Source organism: Podarcis cretensis (assembly GCF_951804945.1).
Source record: "Podarcis cretensis genome assembly, chromosome: 2".
Taxonomy (NCBI): domain Eukaryota; kingdom Metazoa; phylum Chordata; class Lepidosauria; order Squamata; family Lacertidae; genus Podarcis; species Podarcis cretensis.
Genome location: NC_137171.1, coordinates 128,192,927 through 128,207,388, shown reverse-complemented (window position 1 = coordinate 128,207,388; position 14,462 = coordinate 128,192,927). Strand labels below are relative to the sequence as shown.

General features: G+C 45.4%; 1 protein-coding gene across 1 annotated transcript; it reads right to left on the bottom strand.

The window, feature by feature from the left end:
- Positions 1 to 3,503: 3,503 nt before the first annotated feature.
- On the bottom strand, positions 3,504 to 13,947 carry LOC307209523 (uncharacterized protein). The gene is made up of 3 exons (XM_079964687.1): positions 13,866 to 13,947; positions 8,111 to 8,284; positions 3,504 to 6,862 (listed from the first exon to the last, which is right to left on the bottom strand). Exons 2-3 carry the CDS (start codon positions 8,232 to 8,234, stop codon positions 5,037 to 5,039), a joined length of 1,950 nt encoding a protein of 649 aa, XP_079820813.1. The 5' UTR covers positions 8,235 to 8,284; positions 13,866 to 13,947; the 3' UTR covers positions 3,504 to 5,036.
- Between the last annotated feature and the right edge of the window lie 515 nt (positions 13,948 to 14,462).

Here is a 14,462-nt window from a genome sequence, read left to right as displayed (position 1 = left end):
CCTGCAGGGCCCTGGTCTCATGAGGCAGAGGGTTCCACCCGGCCGGGGCCAGAGTTGAAAAGGCCCTGGCTCTGGTTGAAGCTAATCTAACTTCCTTAGGGCCTGGAACCACTAGGGTGTTGTTATTTATGGACCTTGAGGCTCTCCGTGGGGCATACAGGGAGAGGCAGTCCTGTAGGTACGAGGGTCCTAGGCCATGAAGGGCTTTAAAGGTCAAAAGCAGCACCTTAAATCTGACCCTGTACTCCACCGGGAGCCAGTGCAGCTTGAAAAGCACTGGGTGAATATGCTCCCATGGCAGAGACCCCGTGAGGAGCCTCGCTGCAGCATTCTGTACCCGCTGGAGTTTCTGGGACAGCTTCAAGGGCAGCCCTGCATAGAGCGAATTACAGTAGTCAAGCCTGGAGATGACCGTCACATGGATCACTGTGGCCAGGTCGGGGCGGGAAAGGTAAGGGACCAACTGCTTGATGCGGCGAAGGTGGAAAAATGTTGCCTTGGCTGTTGCTGTAACTTGCGCCTCCATGGAAAGGGAGGCGTCAAGGATTACACCCAAACTCTTAACGGAAGGCAATGGCACTAATTGGGCCCCCGCAAGAGAAGGGAGTTGGTCCCTCATCCCCATGCAGTCCTGACCTAGCCATAGGACCTCTGTCTTCGAAGGATTTAGTTTCAATCGGCTCCCACGAAACCATCCAGCCACAGCTTCCAAGCATCTGGTCAGTGTGTTCGGGGCCGAGTCGGTGTGGCCATCCATCAGCAGATAGAGCTGAGTGTCATCAGCATATTGATGACAGCCCAGCCCAAAGCTCCGGATAATCTGGGCAAGGGGGCGCATAAAGATGTTAAAAAGCATCGGGGAGAGAATTGCGCCCTGCGGCACTCCACACACCAAGGAGTGGCGTGACGACATTTCCCTCCCTAGTGCCACCCTCTGTCCCCGACCAGAGATAAAAGAGCACAACCAGTTACGGGCTATGCCCTGTATCCCCACGTCTGCGAGGCGGTGGTCCAGAAGATCATGATCGACCATGTCAAAGGCTGCTGACAAATCTAAAAGGATCAGCAGTCCTGACCCGCCTCGATCCAGTTGTCTACGGAGATCATCTGTTAGGGCGGCCAGAGCTGTCTCCGTCCCAAAACCAGGACGGAAACCGGACTGAAATGGATCTAATGCCGATGTTTCCTCCAGAAACCTACCAAGTTGTTCAGCAACCACTCTCTCAATTACCTTACCCAGGTATGGAAGATTTGAAACTGGGCGGTAATTGGATAGGTCTAAGGGATCTAATGAAGTTTTCTTTAAGAGTGGACACATCACTGCTTCCTTCAGTTCCCCTGGGAATGTCCCTGTGTCAAGGGACAAATTGATAATTTCAACCAGGGGGGTCCGCGCAACATCTGGACACTCCCTAATCAGCCAAGACGGGCACGGATCAAGGAGGCAGGTGGTGGGCCTACTAACTTGGAGGAATCTATCCACATCAGCAGGGAGTATCCGATCGAAATAGTCCAACACTGGACCTGAAGTCAGTCGAGGGGCCTCCAGTTCAGTCACTGTATCTAAATTGGCAGGGAGGTCACGGCGGAGCAACAGGACTTTCTCCGCAAAAAAGCTCGCGAATGCCTCACAGCTGTGGGTCGAATTTGTGTTTAAATTTGGTTGTCCTCCTAAGGACGTTATTGACCTAATTATTCTAAAAAGTTGTGCCGGGCGAGAGCTAGCGGATGCAATGGAAGCTGCAAAGTAAGATTTCTTAGCAGCTTTCATAGCCATCGCATAGGCTTTCATAAGCGTCCTATAAGATGTTCTTGAGGCTCCGTCACAAGTCCGTCGCCATACTCGCTCTAGCCGTCTGAGATCCCACTTCATTTTCTGGAGCTCCTCAGTAAACCAAGGGGCCCGGTTTCGACGGGGTCGCAGAGGGCGCTTAGGCGCGATCTCATCAATGGCTGCCAAGAGCCGGTTATTCCAGTCCTCAACAAGGTCATCTAATGAGTCGCCAGGAGGAGCAGGGTTCCGCAAGGCTTGTCGGAATCTATCAGGATCCATCAGTTTTCGCGGACGAGCCCAAATAGGTTCGCCACCCGAGCCGGGGAGGAGCGGGAAGTCAATCTTGGCTTTCAGAGCGTAGTGATCAGACCATGGCACTTCCACAGCGGGGAGCATGATCACATCTATGCCAGCCCCAAAGATCAGATCCAGCGTGTGGCCTGCTTGATGAGTGGGGCCCAAAACAAACTGGGAGAGCCCTAGTGTTGCCATGGAAGTCACTAGGTCCAGAGCCTGTGAGGAGGGAGCGGCATCGGCATGGACGTTGAAGTCTCCCAAAACCAGTAGGTTTGGGAACTCCAAGGCCCAGCCTGCCACCACCTCCAGCAGGTCTGACAGGGTGGCTGCAGGTGTGCTGGGTGGTCGGTACACCAGCCAGACAGCCAAGCTCTCCTTGGTGCCCCACACGAGACCAACACATTCAATGCCGGAGATCGCCGGTGATGGCAGAGCTCTGAAAGAGCAATCCTCCCGGAATAACAACGCTACTCCTCCCCCCCGACCCACAGTCCGCGATTGATGGAGGACAGAGAAACCTGGGGGTGTTATCTCATGTAGGGAGACTACTTCGCCTTCCCGTACCCAGGTCTCCGTCACGCAAGCCAGGTCAATCCCCTGTGAGGCAAAAGTCACGCATGCTGGCAGTTTTGTTGCCTATGGACCTGGCATTGCAAAGCACCAATGACGGAGGTGTGTAATCCTTGCTCTCCCTACCCTCATCCCTTGGGATGGGGCGTAGATTGGAAGGGGTTCGAGGATCACTGCATCTCAAAACCCTTCGCCGATAGAGATCTCTAGCCCCACCGCCATTCCTCTCTAGCCCTTCAATTATGGAAATCCCAGATCCCATACTAGCCTCCCCAATAGATGGGTAACATTCCCTCAATAACAAGTCATCCTTGAGCCAGGACTCCTGGGTCAAAATGGTATGGGAAAGAGGTGGTCTGATAGGGTAAGTATCCCTAGAAGATAAAACCCAACCAACCGCACCCCAAGCGGGGGGGACAGTCCCATGGTGTTTCATTAACTGTCAATCCCCCTCTCCCTCCTGGGTTAAGTGGAGGATTGTTGGTTCTATCTGTGGCTGTGGAAGTATTAATGAGGTATGTGTTATAAAATGTGGATCACTGGCCAACAAAGAGCCAGATTCGAATTTGGAAGATCTGTCCATCCTGTCTCGCCAGGAGTACAGTAGAGAAGGCTGATCATTCTGATAAGTTTTTGGAACATTAGGCAAAGGTCCAGATGTAGAGTTGGTGCTGGATATCTCCAGATTGTCAGCAACATAGAGTTCTTTAGGTGTTGTTGCCATAGAAATGTCGGAGGCGCCAAATTCCTCATCTAATTTGGTGTCGTTTGAAAAGGGAACAGGGAGTTGCACTGATGTCTTTCTACGGGATAAAGAGCTGTTGGACGTCTTTAAATTTCGATTTCGATTTCGATAAATTTATTGTCATTGTCCGTATATACACAGTATACACAACAACGAAAATCAAACACCCAAGACCGGATTCACATACACATTTGCACGTATCTCCAACACTCTCATCCTATTCAGACATAATCTATTAAAACATACATAATCCAGAATATAACACAACCTATTAGAAGCATAGCATAACCTAAAACCTATCTCATTCCTTACTTCTCACTGCTTGCTATTTCTTACAACTGGCCCTGAGATCATTGTTTAGTGCAATCAGAGCTCTTGGATAGAAACTATTCAGAAGGCGTGTAGTTCGTGTTTTCATTGTCCTATATCTTCTGCCCGAAGGCAACAGTTCAAAGAGGTTGTGAGCAGGATGGGTGGGATCTCTCAGGATATTGTGTGACTTCTTCAAGCTGTGAGACGTGAAGATCTCATCCAGGGTTGGTAGTTGGAGCCCAATAACATTCTGGGCAATTTTAATTATTGTGCTCTAGGCTCTACTGTCCTTATATTTTGGGTAGAAATCTCAGTCTTTATACTCATTAGCCTCTTCTTCAGATCTTGTAATTCTAGGCTTACAAAGTTCTTTTCTTCCTTCGGGCAATTAGTATTTCTAGTGTTGAGCTTGGTTTCCTTTATCCGCATTAGCTTTGACTCTATGCAAGGGACCAATTGCCTCCTGGTTTCATTCTCAAATACCCTCACTGGGCGGAGAGAATGGAACCACCATAGGGTATCCTTTATCTCCATGAGTCGAGATGGGAGGGTTGATGACCTAAAGGTCATAAATAGGCGCATGGTGTTTCTCAAGGTAGGCAGGAAGTGGACATTTTCTAGATCTACATTTCGGTAACGGTAATTCAGGAGCTGAGACAAGGACATAGTAATTTGTCTGCGGTTCATCCACCTATGAGTGTATCGGTGAATCTCAAGCATTATCTGGTTCGTTTGCAAGACTTGACAGGACCTCACTTCATCCATAGTTTGAGTTGGTGAGTTGCTAACAGAGTCATTTCTTATCATCCTTTTAAGCCCTTGGGCACTTAAAGGGGAGGAACTAGTATCCAATTGTTTCTCAATGTTAACTATTTTGGTGAGGATTTCATTCAGTCTTTGGAGAACCAGAACCATAGTTTCTGCAGACAACATGCAAATCTCTTGGTAGGGATGCGTATCCCGAATTGGTTGAAAGCAGGCTCCTCTGATATCTTGTTCTAGAGGCCTGGGTGGGTCAGCGTTAGGAGTGGGAGGAATCCCTCCTGCTCCTGCTCTTGCCCTCTTGGTCGGATTAGCTTTTTCTGGGAGGAGGGGGGTCGGGTCATTGACATCCTCCTTAAGGGGGGGTGAGGTTCCCCCAACGTTGTTACTCACTGTTTGTTCTATTTGCTCCGATCTCTCGGTTTCCTCAACCCACTCTGTTTCTGAGCCAGGGCAGATGGCATTGGCTCTCTGCCGATTCTTTGTTTTAGAGGAATTGTGAGTCTCAATAATGGTCTTCTGGCTCTTTGCACCTCGTTCTCTCCTTCCGGCACGCATTCTCAATATTTTAATTTTTTATTTAATATTTTTTGTTTTATTTCTCTTTTTTGGTTTCCCCTCTGTATGAATTCTTTGATGGGAAGTGAGATGGGAGCTCCGTCTGAAGCTCTTTCCACATTTCAAGCACTGATAGGGTTTCTCCCCTGTATGAATTCTATGATGGCAAGTGAGATGGGAACTATTAGTGAAGCTCTTTCCACATTCCAAGCACTGATAGGGTTTCTCCCCTGAATGAATTCTGCGATGGGAAGTGAGATGGGAGCTATGAGTGAAGCTCTTTCCACATTCCAAGCATTGATAGGGTTTCTCCCCTGTATGAATTCTGTGATGCGAAGTGAGATGGACCCTCTGACTGAAGTTCTTTCCACATTCCAAGCAGTGATACGGTTTATGCCCTCTATGAACTCTTTGATGGGAAATGAGAGTGTCCTTCCGGCTGAAGCTTTTCCCACATTCGAAGCACTGATAGGGTTTCTCCCCTGTATGAATTATTTGATGGGAAGTGAGATTCCCCTTCTGACTGAAGCTCTTTCCACATTCCAAGCACTGATAGGGTTTCTCCCCTGTATGAATTCTTTGATGGGAAGTGAGATTCCCCTTCTGACTGAAGCTTTTTCCACATTCCAAACAGTGATACGCTTTCTTCATACGCCCTGTATGAACTCTGTGATGGAAAATGAGATAGTCCTTCCGGCTGAAGCTCTTCCTGCATTCGAAGCACTGGTAGGGTTTCTCCCCTGTATGAGTTCTTTGATGCAAAGTGAGCTTGGCCCCCTCCCCGAAGCTCTTCCCGCATTCAAAGCACTGAAAGGGTTTTTCTCCTGTATGAGTTCTCTGATGAAAAGTGAGACTGTTTCTGACACTAAAGCTCTTCCCACATTCCAGGCAATGATAGGGTTTCTCCCCTGTATGGACTCTTCTATGCAAAGCAAGATCACCACTCTGACGAAAGCTCTTCCCACATTCCAAGCACTGATAGGGTTTCTCCCCTGTATGAATTCTCTGATGAGAGGTGAGATGTCCACTTTGACTAAAGCTCTTTCCACATTCCAAGCACTGGTAGGGTTTCTCCCCTGTATGAGTTCTTTGATGCAAAGTGAGCTTGGCCCCCTCCCCGAAGCTCTTCCCGCATTCCAAGCACTGGTAGGGTTTTTCTCCTGTATGAGTTCTTTGATGCAAAGTGAGCTTGGCCCCCTCCCCGAAGCTCTTCCCACATTCCAAGCACTGATAGGGTTTCTCCCCTGTATGAATTTTTTGATGAGAAGTGAGATTCCCCTTCTGACTGAAGCTCTTTCCACATTCCAAGCACTGATAGGGTTTCTCCCTTGTATGAATTCTGTGATGGGAAGTGAGATGGGAGCTATTAGTGAAGCTTATTCCACATTCCAAGCACTGATAGGGTTTTTCTCCTGTATGAGTTCTTTGATGCAAAGTGAAAGTAGTACTGTGCCTGAATCTCTTCCCACATTCCAAGCACTGATAGGGTTTTTCTCCTGTATGAGTTCTTTGATGCAAAGTGAAAGTAGTACTGTGCCTGAAGCTCTTCCCACATTCCAAGCACTGATATGGTTTCTCCCCGGTATGAATTCTTTGATGGAAAGTGAGATTCCGGCGGTTACTGAAGCTCTTTCCACATTCTCTGCACTGATACAATTTCTCCCTGCTCTGTCCTCTTTTGTGTGCCGTGAGGCTATCCCTCTGAACGAAGCTCTTTCTTTGACGGGAGGTGGAATGGGAGCTTTGACGGATGTTCTCTCCACACTCTGAATACTTATATGACTTCTCCGCTATGTGGATTCTCTTGTGCTCCCCCTTGTTCTTCCCTTCCAGTTCATCTCCATCTGCAATGAAGAGAGAAGCGAATTAGAGCCTCAGGAGGAAATGGAGCTCCAGATCATTGAACCAAGATAATAAATGCTTGTGATAGAGGAAGAACTAAAAATAGTTAGATGTGGGGCCTCTCTATAGATTTCACTGCCTTTGTTGGCCGGTATTTACTGACATATTGCTTGGCTTTTATCTGGAATGGATTTTGTTCTTGCTCAATCCTGGAATCCACTCCATCTCCAAGGTCAGTCATCTCTTTGGTCAATCAAATGCAAACAGAAGCCAAAACAACAAGCCTGACAGAATTTACATCAACTTCCCTAAAAACTCTGAAGCCGGCATTTAAGAAGGCCTGGGTGGTTCAGAGAGGCCTGGTCACTGTTTTAAAAGGCATGACTAGACGCAGAACATTCAGAGAGGAAACAGTTGATATCCCTCCATTCTGGGTTCACGGTGGGGGATATTAGAATCCCAGATGCTGTTGGTCTCCAGCCAAAGAGTTGAAGTTCATCACATACAGGTATGTATGGAACGTCCACGTCTCGTCTGTGAAACAAACAGCAACACCTTCACTTGAACACTCCCCATCAGCTGTTGCCTCAATCTGGTTGGTCTAAATTTAAATTTATACGTAAATTGCTTTCTTCACTTTGAACTCCCCTCCCATGTCCATGAGGAGACCAACTGTATTTTTCATTAGCAACAGAAGAGGAAAAGTGACTATAACTCAGTTCAAACCAATTCATGAACCCAGAACTCATACACCGACCACTAATGATGAACCATATGTTATAGATATTCCTGCAAATTTATTCTGCTATTTTTGATATGCAAATGGCATGCGAAGACTTAGTCTACATATTTGTATCATTTATTAGTACTATGATCCTTGTTTTTAAAAGCAAATAAGAAGTTATTCCAAAAAGAAAAAGACAACACACAGAGGCCCCATCTGCATTCAAACTGCAAAGCAGGATCAGTGAGTTGTCTGACATTGGTAAGGCATTCAGATCACAGAACTGATTTTAGACCTTTTGAGCTGCCAACACATCACGGTGACTGGGGAGCTGTGACCTATTCCTAGCTCAAATTGCCTGCAGATGATAAAGGTGCAGGCAGGCAGGTGGGGGAGCCTGAAAAGGTGCTCCCCTTCTCCATCTCCATCCGCCTGCCTGCCTCCCCCCACCCCCTAGCTGAGGAAGACCCAATTCCTCTCTGTCTCCATCCATCCAGGTCCCCATCTCCCCTCCCCTGGGACTCACCAGATCTCTTGGAGGTCCCTGGGAGGGAACGCTCAGAGGTTGAGAGGAGGGATGCAGGAGACAACCTGACCAGGTCAACTGTCCATCTTCCCCCTTCCATCCTCACTAGGTTTGCAGAATCCATCCCTTTTATCCTTCCTGAGGAGTCAAGTAGTCAAAACGAGCTGCAGGGTCCTGGGAGAGAGGAAGAAGGAAAGGGAGCCTCAGAGGCCCTGCAGGGATTCTCCTGCCCCTGGAGAAGCACAAATGGGGCAGCCCCTTCCCAACAGAAGCCCCATTTCTATACCTCTCCAGTGGTTCCAATAAATCAGGTAGTCTACTTGCGTGGCAATTAAAGAAAAAATAAGAAGAGAGAGTAAAAAAGAAATGAAAAATAATTGAAAATCCTAAAGAAATATGCAAAGAAAAATTAAATTTTACAATTTTACAATGAAGAAGAAGACCAAGAGGAAATGGCACAAAATAGACTCCCGACAACAGCAGATTGGAAAATAGAACAACTAAATCTACCAACAGCGATGATGGAGGTGCAGCAATCTCAAAAGCAAAGATAGGAAAGTCCCCAGGTACGGATGGATTATCAGCGGCATTTTATAAGAAGTTAGAAGATATATTACCAGAACCAATGAAACAGTACTGAACGGAATTTTAAAAGAAGGAAGAATACCAAAATCATGGGAAGAAGCATTTAGCACACTGATACCCAAACAATGAGCAGATCCAACACTAATCAAAAATTATAGACCTATATCATTCTTCAATAATGATTATAAAATATTTGCCAACATCCTAGCCAACAGATTAAAATAAAGTATTAAATGAAATAAAAAACAGAGATCAGGCTGGCTTCTTACCAGGCAGACACATGCACAATAAAATGAGAAACATAATTGATATTTTAGAATATTTAGAAGCACGATCAGATAAAAAAGCCATTTTGATGCTGATAGACATGGAGAAGGTCTTCGACAAACTCTCTTGGAGCTCCATTAAAAAAAACTACAGAAAAAACAGGACTCGGAGAAAATATTATTAGGGGTGTTGAGGCAATATATTGAAATCAGAGAGCCAAATTGATACTAAATTGTGAAATAAGAGAAGAATTTAAAGTAAGGGGACCAGGTAAGGCTGACCCCTTTCGCCTCTACTTTTTATAACGGTACTAGAATTCTTAGCAATGACAACAAGGAGTGACCAAGGCATAAAAGGTCTAACAATGGGGAAGAAGTCGCACAAGATGAAGGCCTCTGCAGACAATTTAATTCTAAAAACAGTGGTGCCCCGCAAGACGAATGCCTCGCAAGACGAAAAACTCGCTAGACGAAAGGGTTTTGCGGTTTTTGAGCTGCTTCGCAAGACGAATTTCCCTATGAGCTTGCTTCGCAAGACGAAAACGTCTTGCGAGTTTGTTCGCTTTCTTCTTAAAGCCGCTTGAAGAGGCGCAGTTGCGACGGACCGTGCTTCGCAAGACGAAAAACATCGCAAGACGAAAAGACTCGCAGAACGAATTAATTTCGTCTTGCGAGGCACCACTGTACTGAAAATCTGGAGGAAAGCGTACCAAAAATAATAAGGAAAATCCTTGAATTTGGAAGTCACAGGATTTAAATTAAATAAAAATAAGACTACTATGCTAGCAAAAAAATATGTCAACACAGGAAAAAGAAGAACTAAAGAAAATATCAGGATTGGAAATAGTAAATAAAACTACGTATTTCGGAATCTGGCTGACAAATGAAAACGCCAACCTATTTAAAGACAATTATATTAAAACCCTGACCAAACTGCGGGAGGCAGTGGAAGACAGGAGTGCCTGGCGTGCTCTGATCCATGGGGTCACAAAGAGTGGGACACGACTAAACGACTAAACAACAACATATTAAAACATGGAAAGAAATCAATTTTGAATCATATAATAAGAAAATTGATATATAGAGTATGGGAAAAACATAAAGTGGTGTTAGAACCTAAAACCCCCTGGTGGATTTCACCTCAAGAAGCAATAACTGGGGAAAAGAAAAATATGGAATTGAATTGGGCCACTTTCACTGCCTTGTTGTGACGAAGGGGCTTGAATAACTCAGAGACGCTATGAGCTAAGCTGTGCGGACAGGTCATAGTGGAGAGTTTAGACCAAACGTGATCCACCTGGAGCAGGAACCGGCAAGCCACTCCAGTAGCCCTGCCAAGAAAACTCCATGGACAAAGACAACAGCCATATAAAAGTTATGACGCTGGAAGATGAGCCCCTCAGGTCAGAAGGCGTCCAACATGCTACTGAGGAAGAGCGGAGGACAAGGACAAGTAGATTCAGAGCTGATGAAGTGGCTGGGCCAAAGTTGGATGTGGTGAAAATGAGATGGCAAGAATAAATATTGACATCCTGGGCATCAGTGAACTAAAATGGACAGGGATGGGCGAATTCAGTTCAGATGGCCATCATAACTACTACTGTGGGCAAGAATCCCGTAAAAGAAATGGAGTCGCCCTCATAGTCAACAACAGAGCGGTGAAAGCTGTTCTGGGATGAACTCTCAAAAACGATAGAATGATCTTGATATGTATCCAAGGCAGACCTACAAGAAATAGAGTACAGATTTCCAAATAATCAAGAAGAGGTGGCAAGAATACACAGAGGAATTATACCAGAAAGATATGGATGTCTCGTACAGCCCAGGTAGTGTGGTTGCTGACCTTGAGCCAGACATCCTGGAGAGTGAAGTTAAATGGGCCTTAGAAAGCACTGCTAATAACAAGGCCAGTGGAAGTGATGATATTCCAGCTGAACTATTTAAAATTTTTAAAGATGCTGCTGTTATGCTAAGGTGCTACACTCAATATGCCAGCAAGTTTGGAAAACTCAGCAGTGGCCAGAGGATTGGAGAAGATCAGTCTACATCCCAATCCCAAAGAAGGGCAGTGCCAAAGAATGCTCCAACTACCGCACAATTGCACTCATTTCACACGCTAGCAAGGTTATGCTTAAAATTCTACAAGGCAGGCTTAAGCAGTATGTGGACCAAGAACTCCCAGAAGTGCAAGCTGGATTTAGAAGAGGCAGAGGAACCAGAGACCAAATTGCAAACATGCACTGGATTATGGAGAAAGCTAGAGAGTTCCAGAAAGACATCTACTTCTGTTTCATTGACTATGCAAAAGCCTTTGACTGTGTTGACCACAGCAAACTATGGCAAGTTCTTAAAGAAATGGGAGTGCCTGATCACCTCATCTGTCTCCTGGGAAATCCTTATGTGGGACAAGAAGCTACAGTTAGAACTGGATATGGAACAACTGATTGGTTTAAAATTGGGAAAGGAGTACGACAAGGCTGTATATTGTCTCCCTGCTTATTTAACTTATATGCAGAATTCATCATGCGTAAAGCTGGGCTGGATGAATCCCTAGCCGGAATTAAGATTGCCGGAAGAAATATCACAACCTTGATGGCAGAAAGTGAGGAAGAATTAAAGAACCTTTTAATGAGGGTGAAAGAGGAGAGAGCAAAATATGGTCTGAACCTCAACATCAAAAAAACGAAGATCATGGCCACTGGGCCCATCACCTCCTGGCAAATAGAAGGGGAAGAAATGGAGGCAGTGAGAGATTTGACTTTTTTGGGCTCCATGATCACTGCAGATGGTGGCAGCAGCCACGAAATTAAAAGACACCTGCTTCTTGGGAGAAAAGCAAGGACAAACCTAGACAGCATCTTAGAAAGCAGAGACATCACCTTGCCAACAAAGCTCCGTATAGTTAAAGCTATGATTTGACCCCAGTAGTGATGTATGGAAGTGAGAGCTGGACCATCAAGAAGGCTGATTGCTGAAGAATTGATGCTTTTGAATTCTAGTGCTGGAGGAGCGCTCACTGGAAGGACAGATCCTGAAGCTGAGGCTCCAAGACTTTGGCCACCTCATGAGAAGAGAAGACTCCCTGGAAAAGACCCTGATGTTGGGAAAGATGGAGGGCACAAGGAGAAGGGGACGACAGAGGACAAGATGGTTGGATAGTGTTCTCAAAGCTACGAACATGAGTCTGACCAAACTGCGGGAGGAAATAAAACACCACCTAACAGGGTGGATCCAGTATCACCAAATAAATGAGGTCTTCAAAGCTGTCAAGAAAAAGCGTTTTGCAGTTTCAGTATTGGATAAAGAATTACCGTATTTTTTGCCCTATAGGACACACTTTTTCCCCTCCAAAAATGAAGCGTCCTATGGGGCGAATGCAGGCTTTCGCTGAAGCCTGGAGAGCGAGAGGAGAGCTGCCTGCACCCAGAAGCCTGGGGCGCGCTGAGCTGAGCGCCCCCCAGGCTTTGGGCTTCGCGCAGCTCTCCACAAGCTGTGGGAGAGCTGCGCGAAGTAGCAGATAGCACCCTGTTCCCCCCCTTTATTTCCCCCCAAAAAACCTAGGTGCGCCCTATGGGCCGGTGCGCCCTATGGGGCGAAAAATATGGCATTACAAAACAAAACAAAACAAAAGTAATTTCTAAAATGTATGGAATCTTATTGGAGTGAGAGGATATGAATGAACAGGTAAAGGCGGTAATGATCAAATTGGCTATGGATTTACAGAAACCTATTAAATTAACATCATGGGGAAAATTATGGAAGGAGAGTTGGAATTTTACGGCTTGTGAGGCAATAAAAGAAAATGTGATAAAATGTTCTATAGATGGTATTTAACACCAGCCAAGATATGTAAAATGTATAAAAGAAAATCAAAATTATTTTGGAGGTGTAAGCAAGTAGAGGGGACACTTCTGCATATGTGGTGGCTATGTGATAAAATCAAGGACTTCTGGGATGCGGTATATGAAGAACTAAAGAAAACATTTGAACAACATTTTGCCCCAAAAAACAGAAGACTTTTTATTGGGAATATTGGATGTAGATATACCAAAAGAAAATAAGGAAATATTTAGTTACGCCACAGTGGCAGCGAGAACATTAATTGCCAATTAATTGCCAAAGATTGGGGGAAAAAAATAATTCTGACAAAAAAAAGCTCTCTTTGGAGGAGGGTCCCTGGCACTCGGGGAGAGACCACAAATTTTGTAACTACTCCGAGTCAATGCTATCTTTCCCCTTAATTCCTCATGAAGTTTCCTAATACCAGTTATACCATATGCCTTATACCTTTTTCTATAAAATTCTATGATTATCTCTGCTGTGTTTTATTTAATGGAAATTGAGACTGGTTTCCTAGGTGAAGCTTTTTCTAAGCATTCTAAGCAGTCCCCTGTAGGAAATATTTCATGGAAAATTGGATTCACCACCTGAATGAAGCTCTTTCCACATTCCAAGCACTGATCTGGTTTCTGACCTGCATGAAGCTTTTCCCAAACACTCCCCTGTATGAAGTATCTCATGGGAATTGAGAATGGAGCTGCAAAGGAAGCTTTCCTCACATTTCAAGCACTAATTTCTTCCCCCGTTAGTTCTTTCATGTGAAGTGAGGCTCTCCTTCTGAACGAAGAGCTTTCCTTGATGGGAAGTGGACTGGGAGCTCCGACTAAAGTTCTCTCCACACTCTGAATATTTATATGGTTTCTCCAATTTTGTGGATTTTTGTTGTTGTCTCCTTTCCAATTCACCACCTACAACCCACGGCAGTATAATTAATTAATTAATTATAATAATAATAATAATAGCCTCAGGAATAGATAGAGTCTGAAATGATTGAACAATGCAAATGAATGTTTGTGAAAGAGGAAGAAGGGAAGGGAATTACTGCCTTTTTTGGCTGATATTACCTAATTTATTTATGGGACCCGGAGATTCGAAAAGCCTGGCTCTATCCAGGGATGGATTTAATTTGGCTCAGTCATGGAATCCGCTCCATCTCCAAGCTCAGTCATTTCTTTGCTCAACCAAAAACAGAGAGATGCAGAAAGGGAAACAGAAAATTAAACAGGATGTACCTCCCCGTCCCTGAGATCTCTGAAGCCTACATTGAAGAAAGTCTGGGCAGCTGAGACCAGCCTCCTCCTGGTTTGAAAAGGCAGGACTGGTGGAAGAATATTCCCAGACAGAAGAGGAGATTCATCTCCTATGGAGAGTTGTGGGTGTGTTGACATCTCAGATGCTACAGGTGGCGCTATGGGGCTCCCTCAAAATAGAGGAGGTTTGTCCTTCAGAGATCTGTATGGAATTTCAAAACTGATCTCATGATCCAGCAGGGAGCCTTACCAGAGAGGCCACGATCCCAGGATTCTCCTCCTTGACTTCCTTCTGCAGAGCTCTCTGGTCAGGATCCAGCAAAGCCCAGTCCTCCTCTGTGAAAGGAACAGCTACGTCTTCAAAGCACACTGGACCCTAAGAGAAACAGGGAGAAGAAAGATGATCTTCTA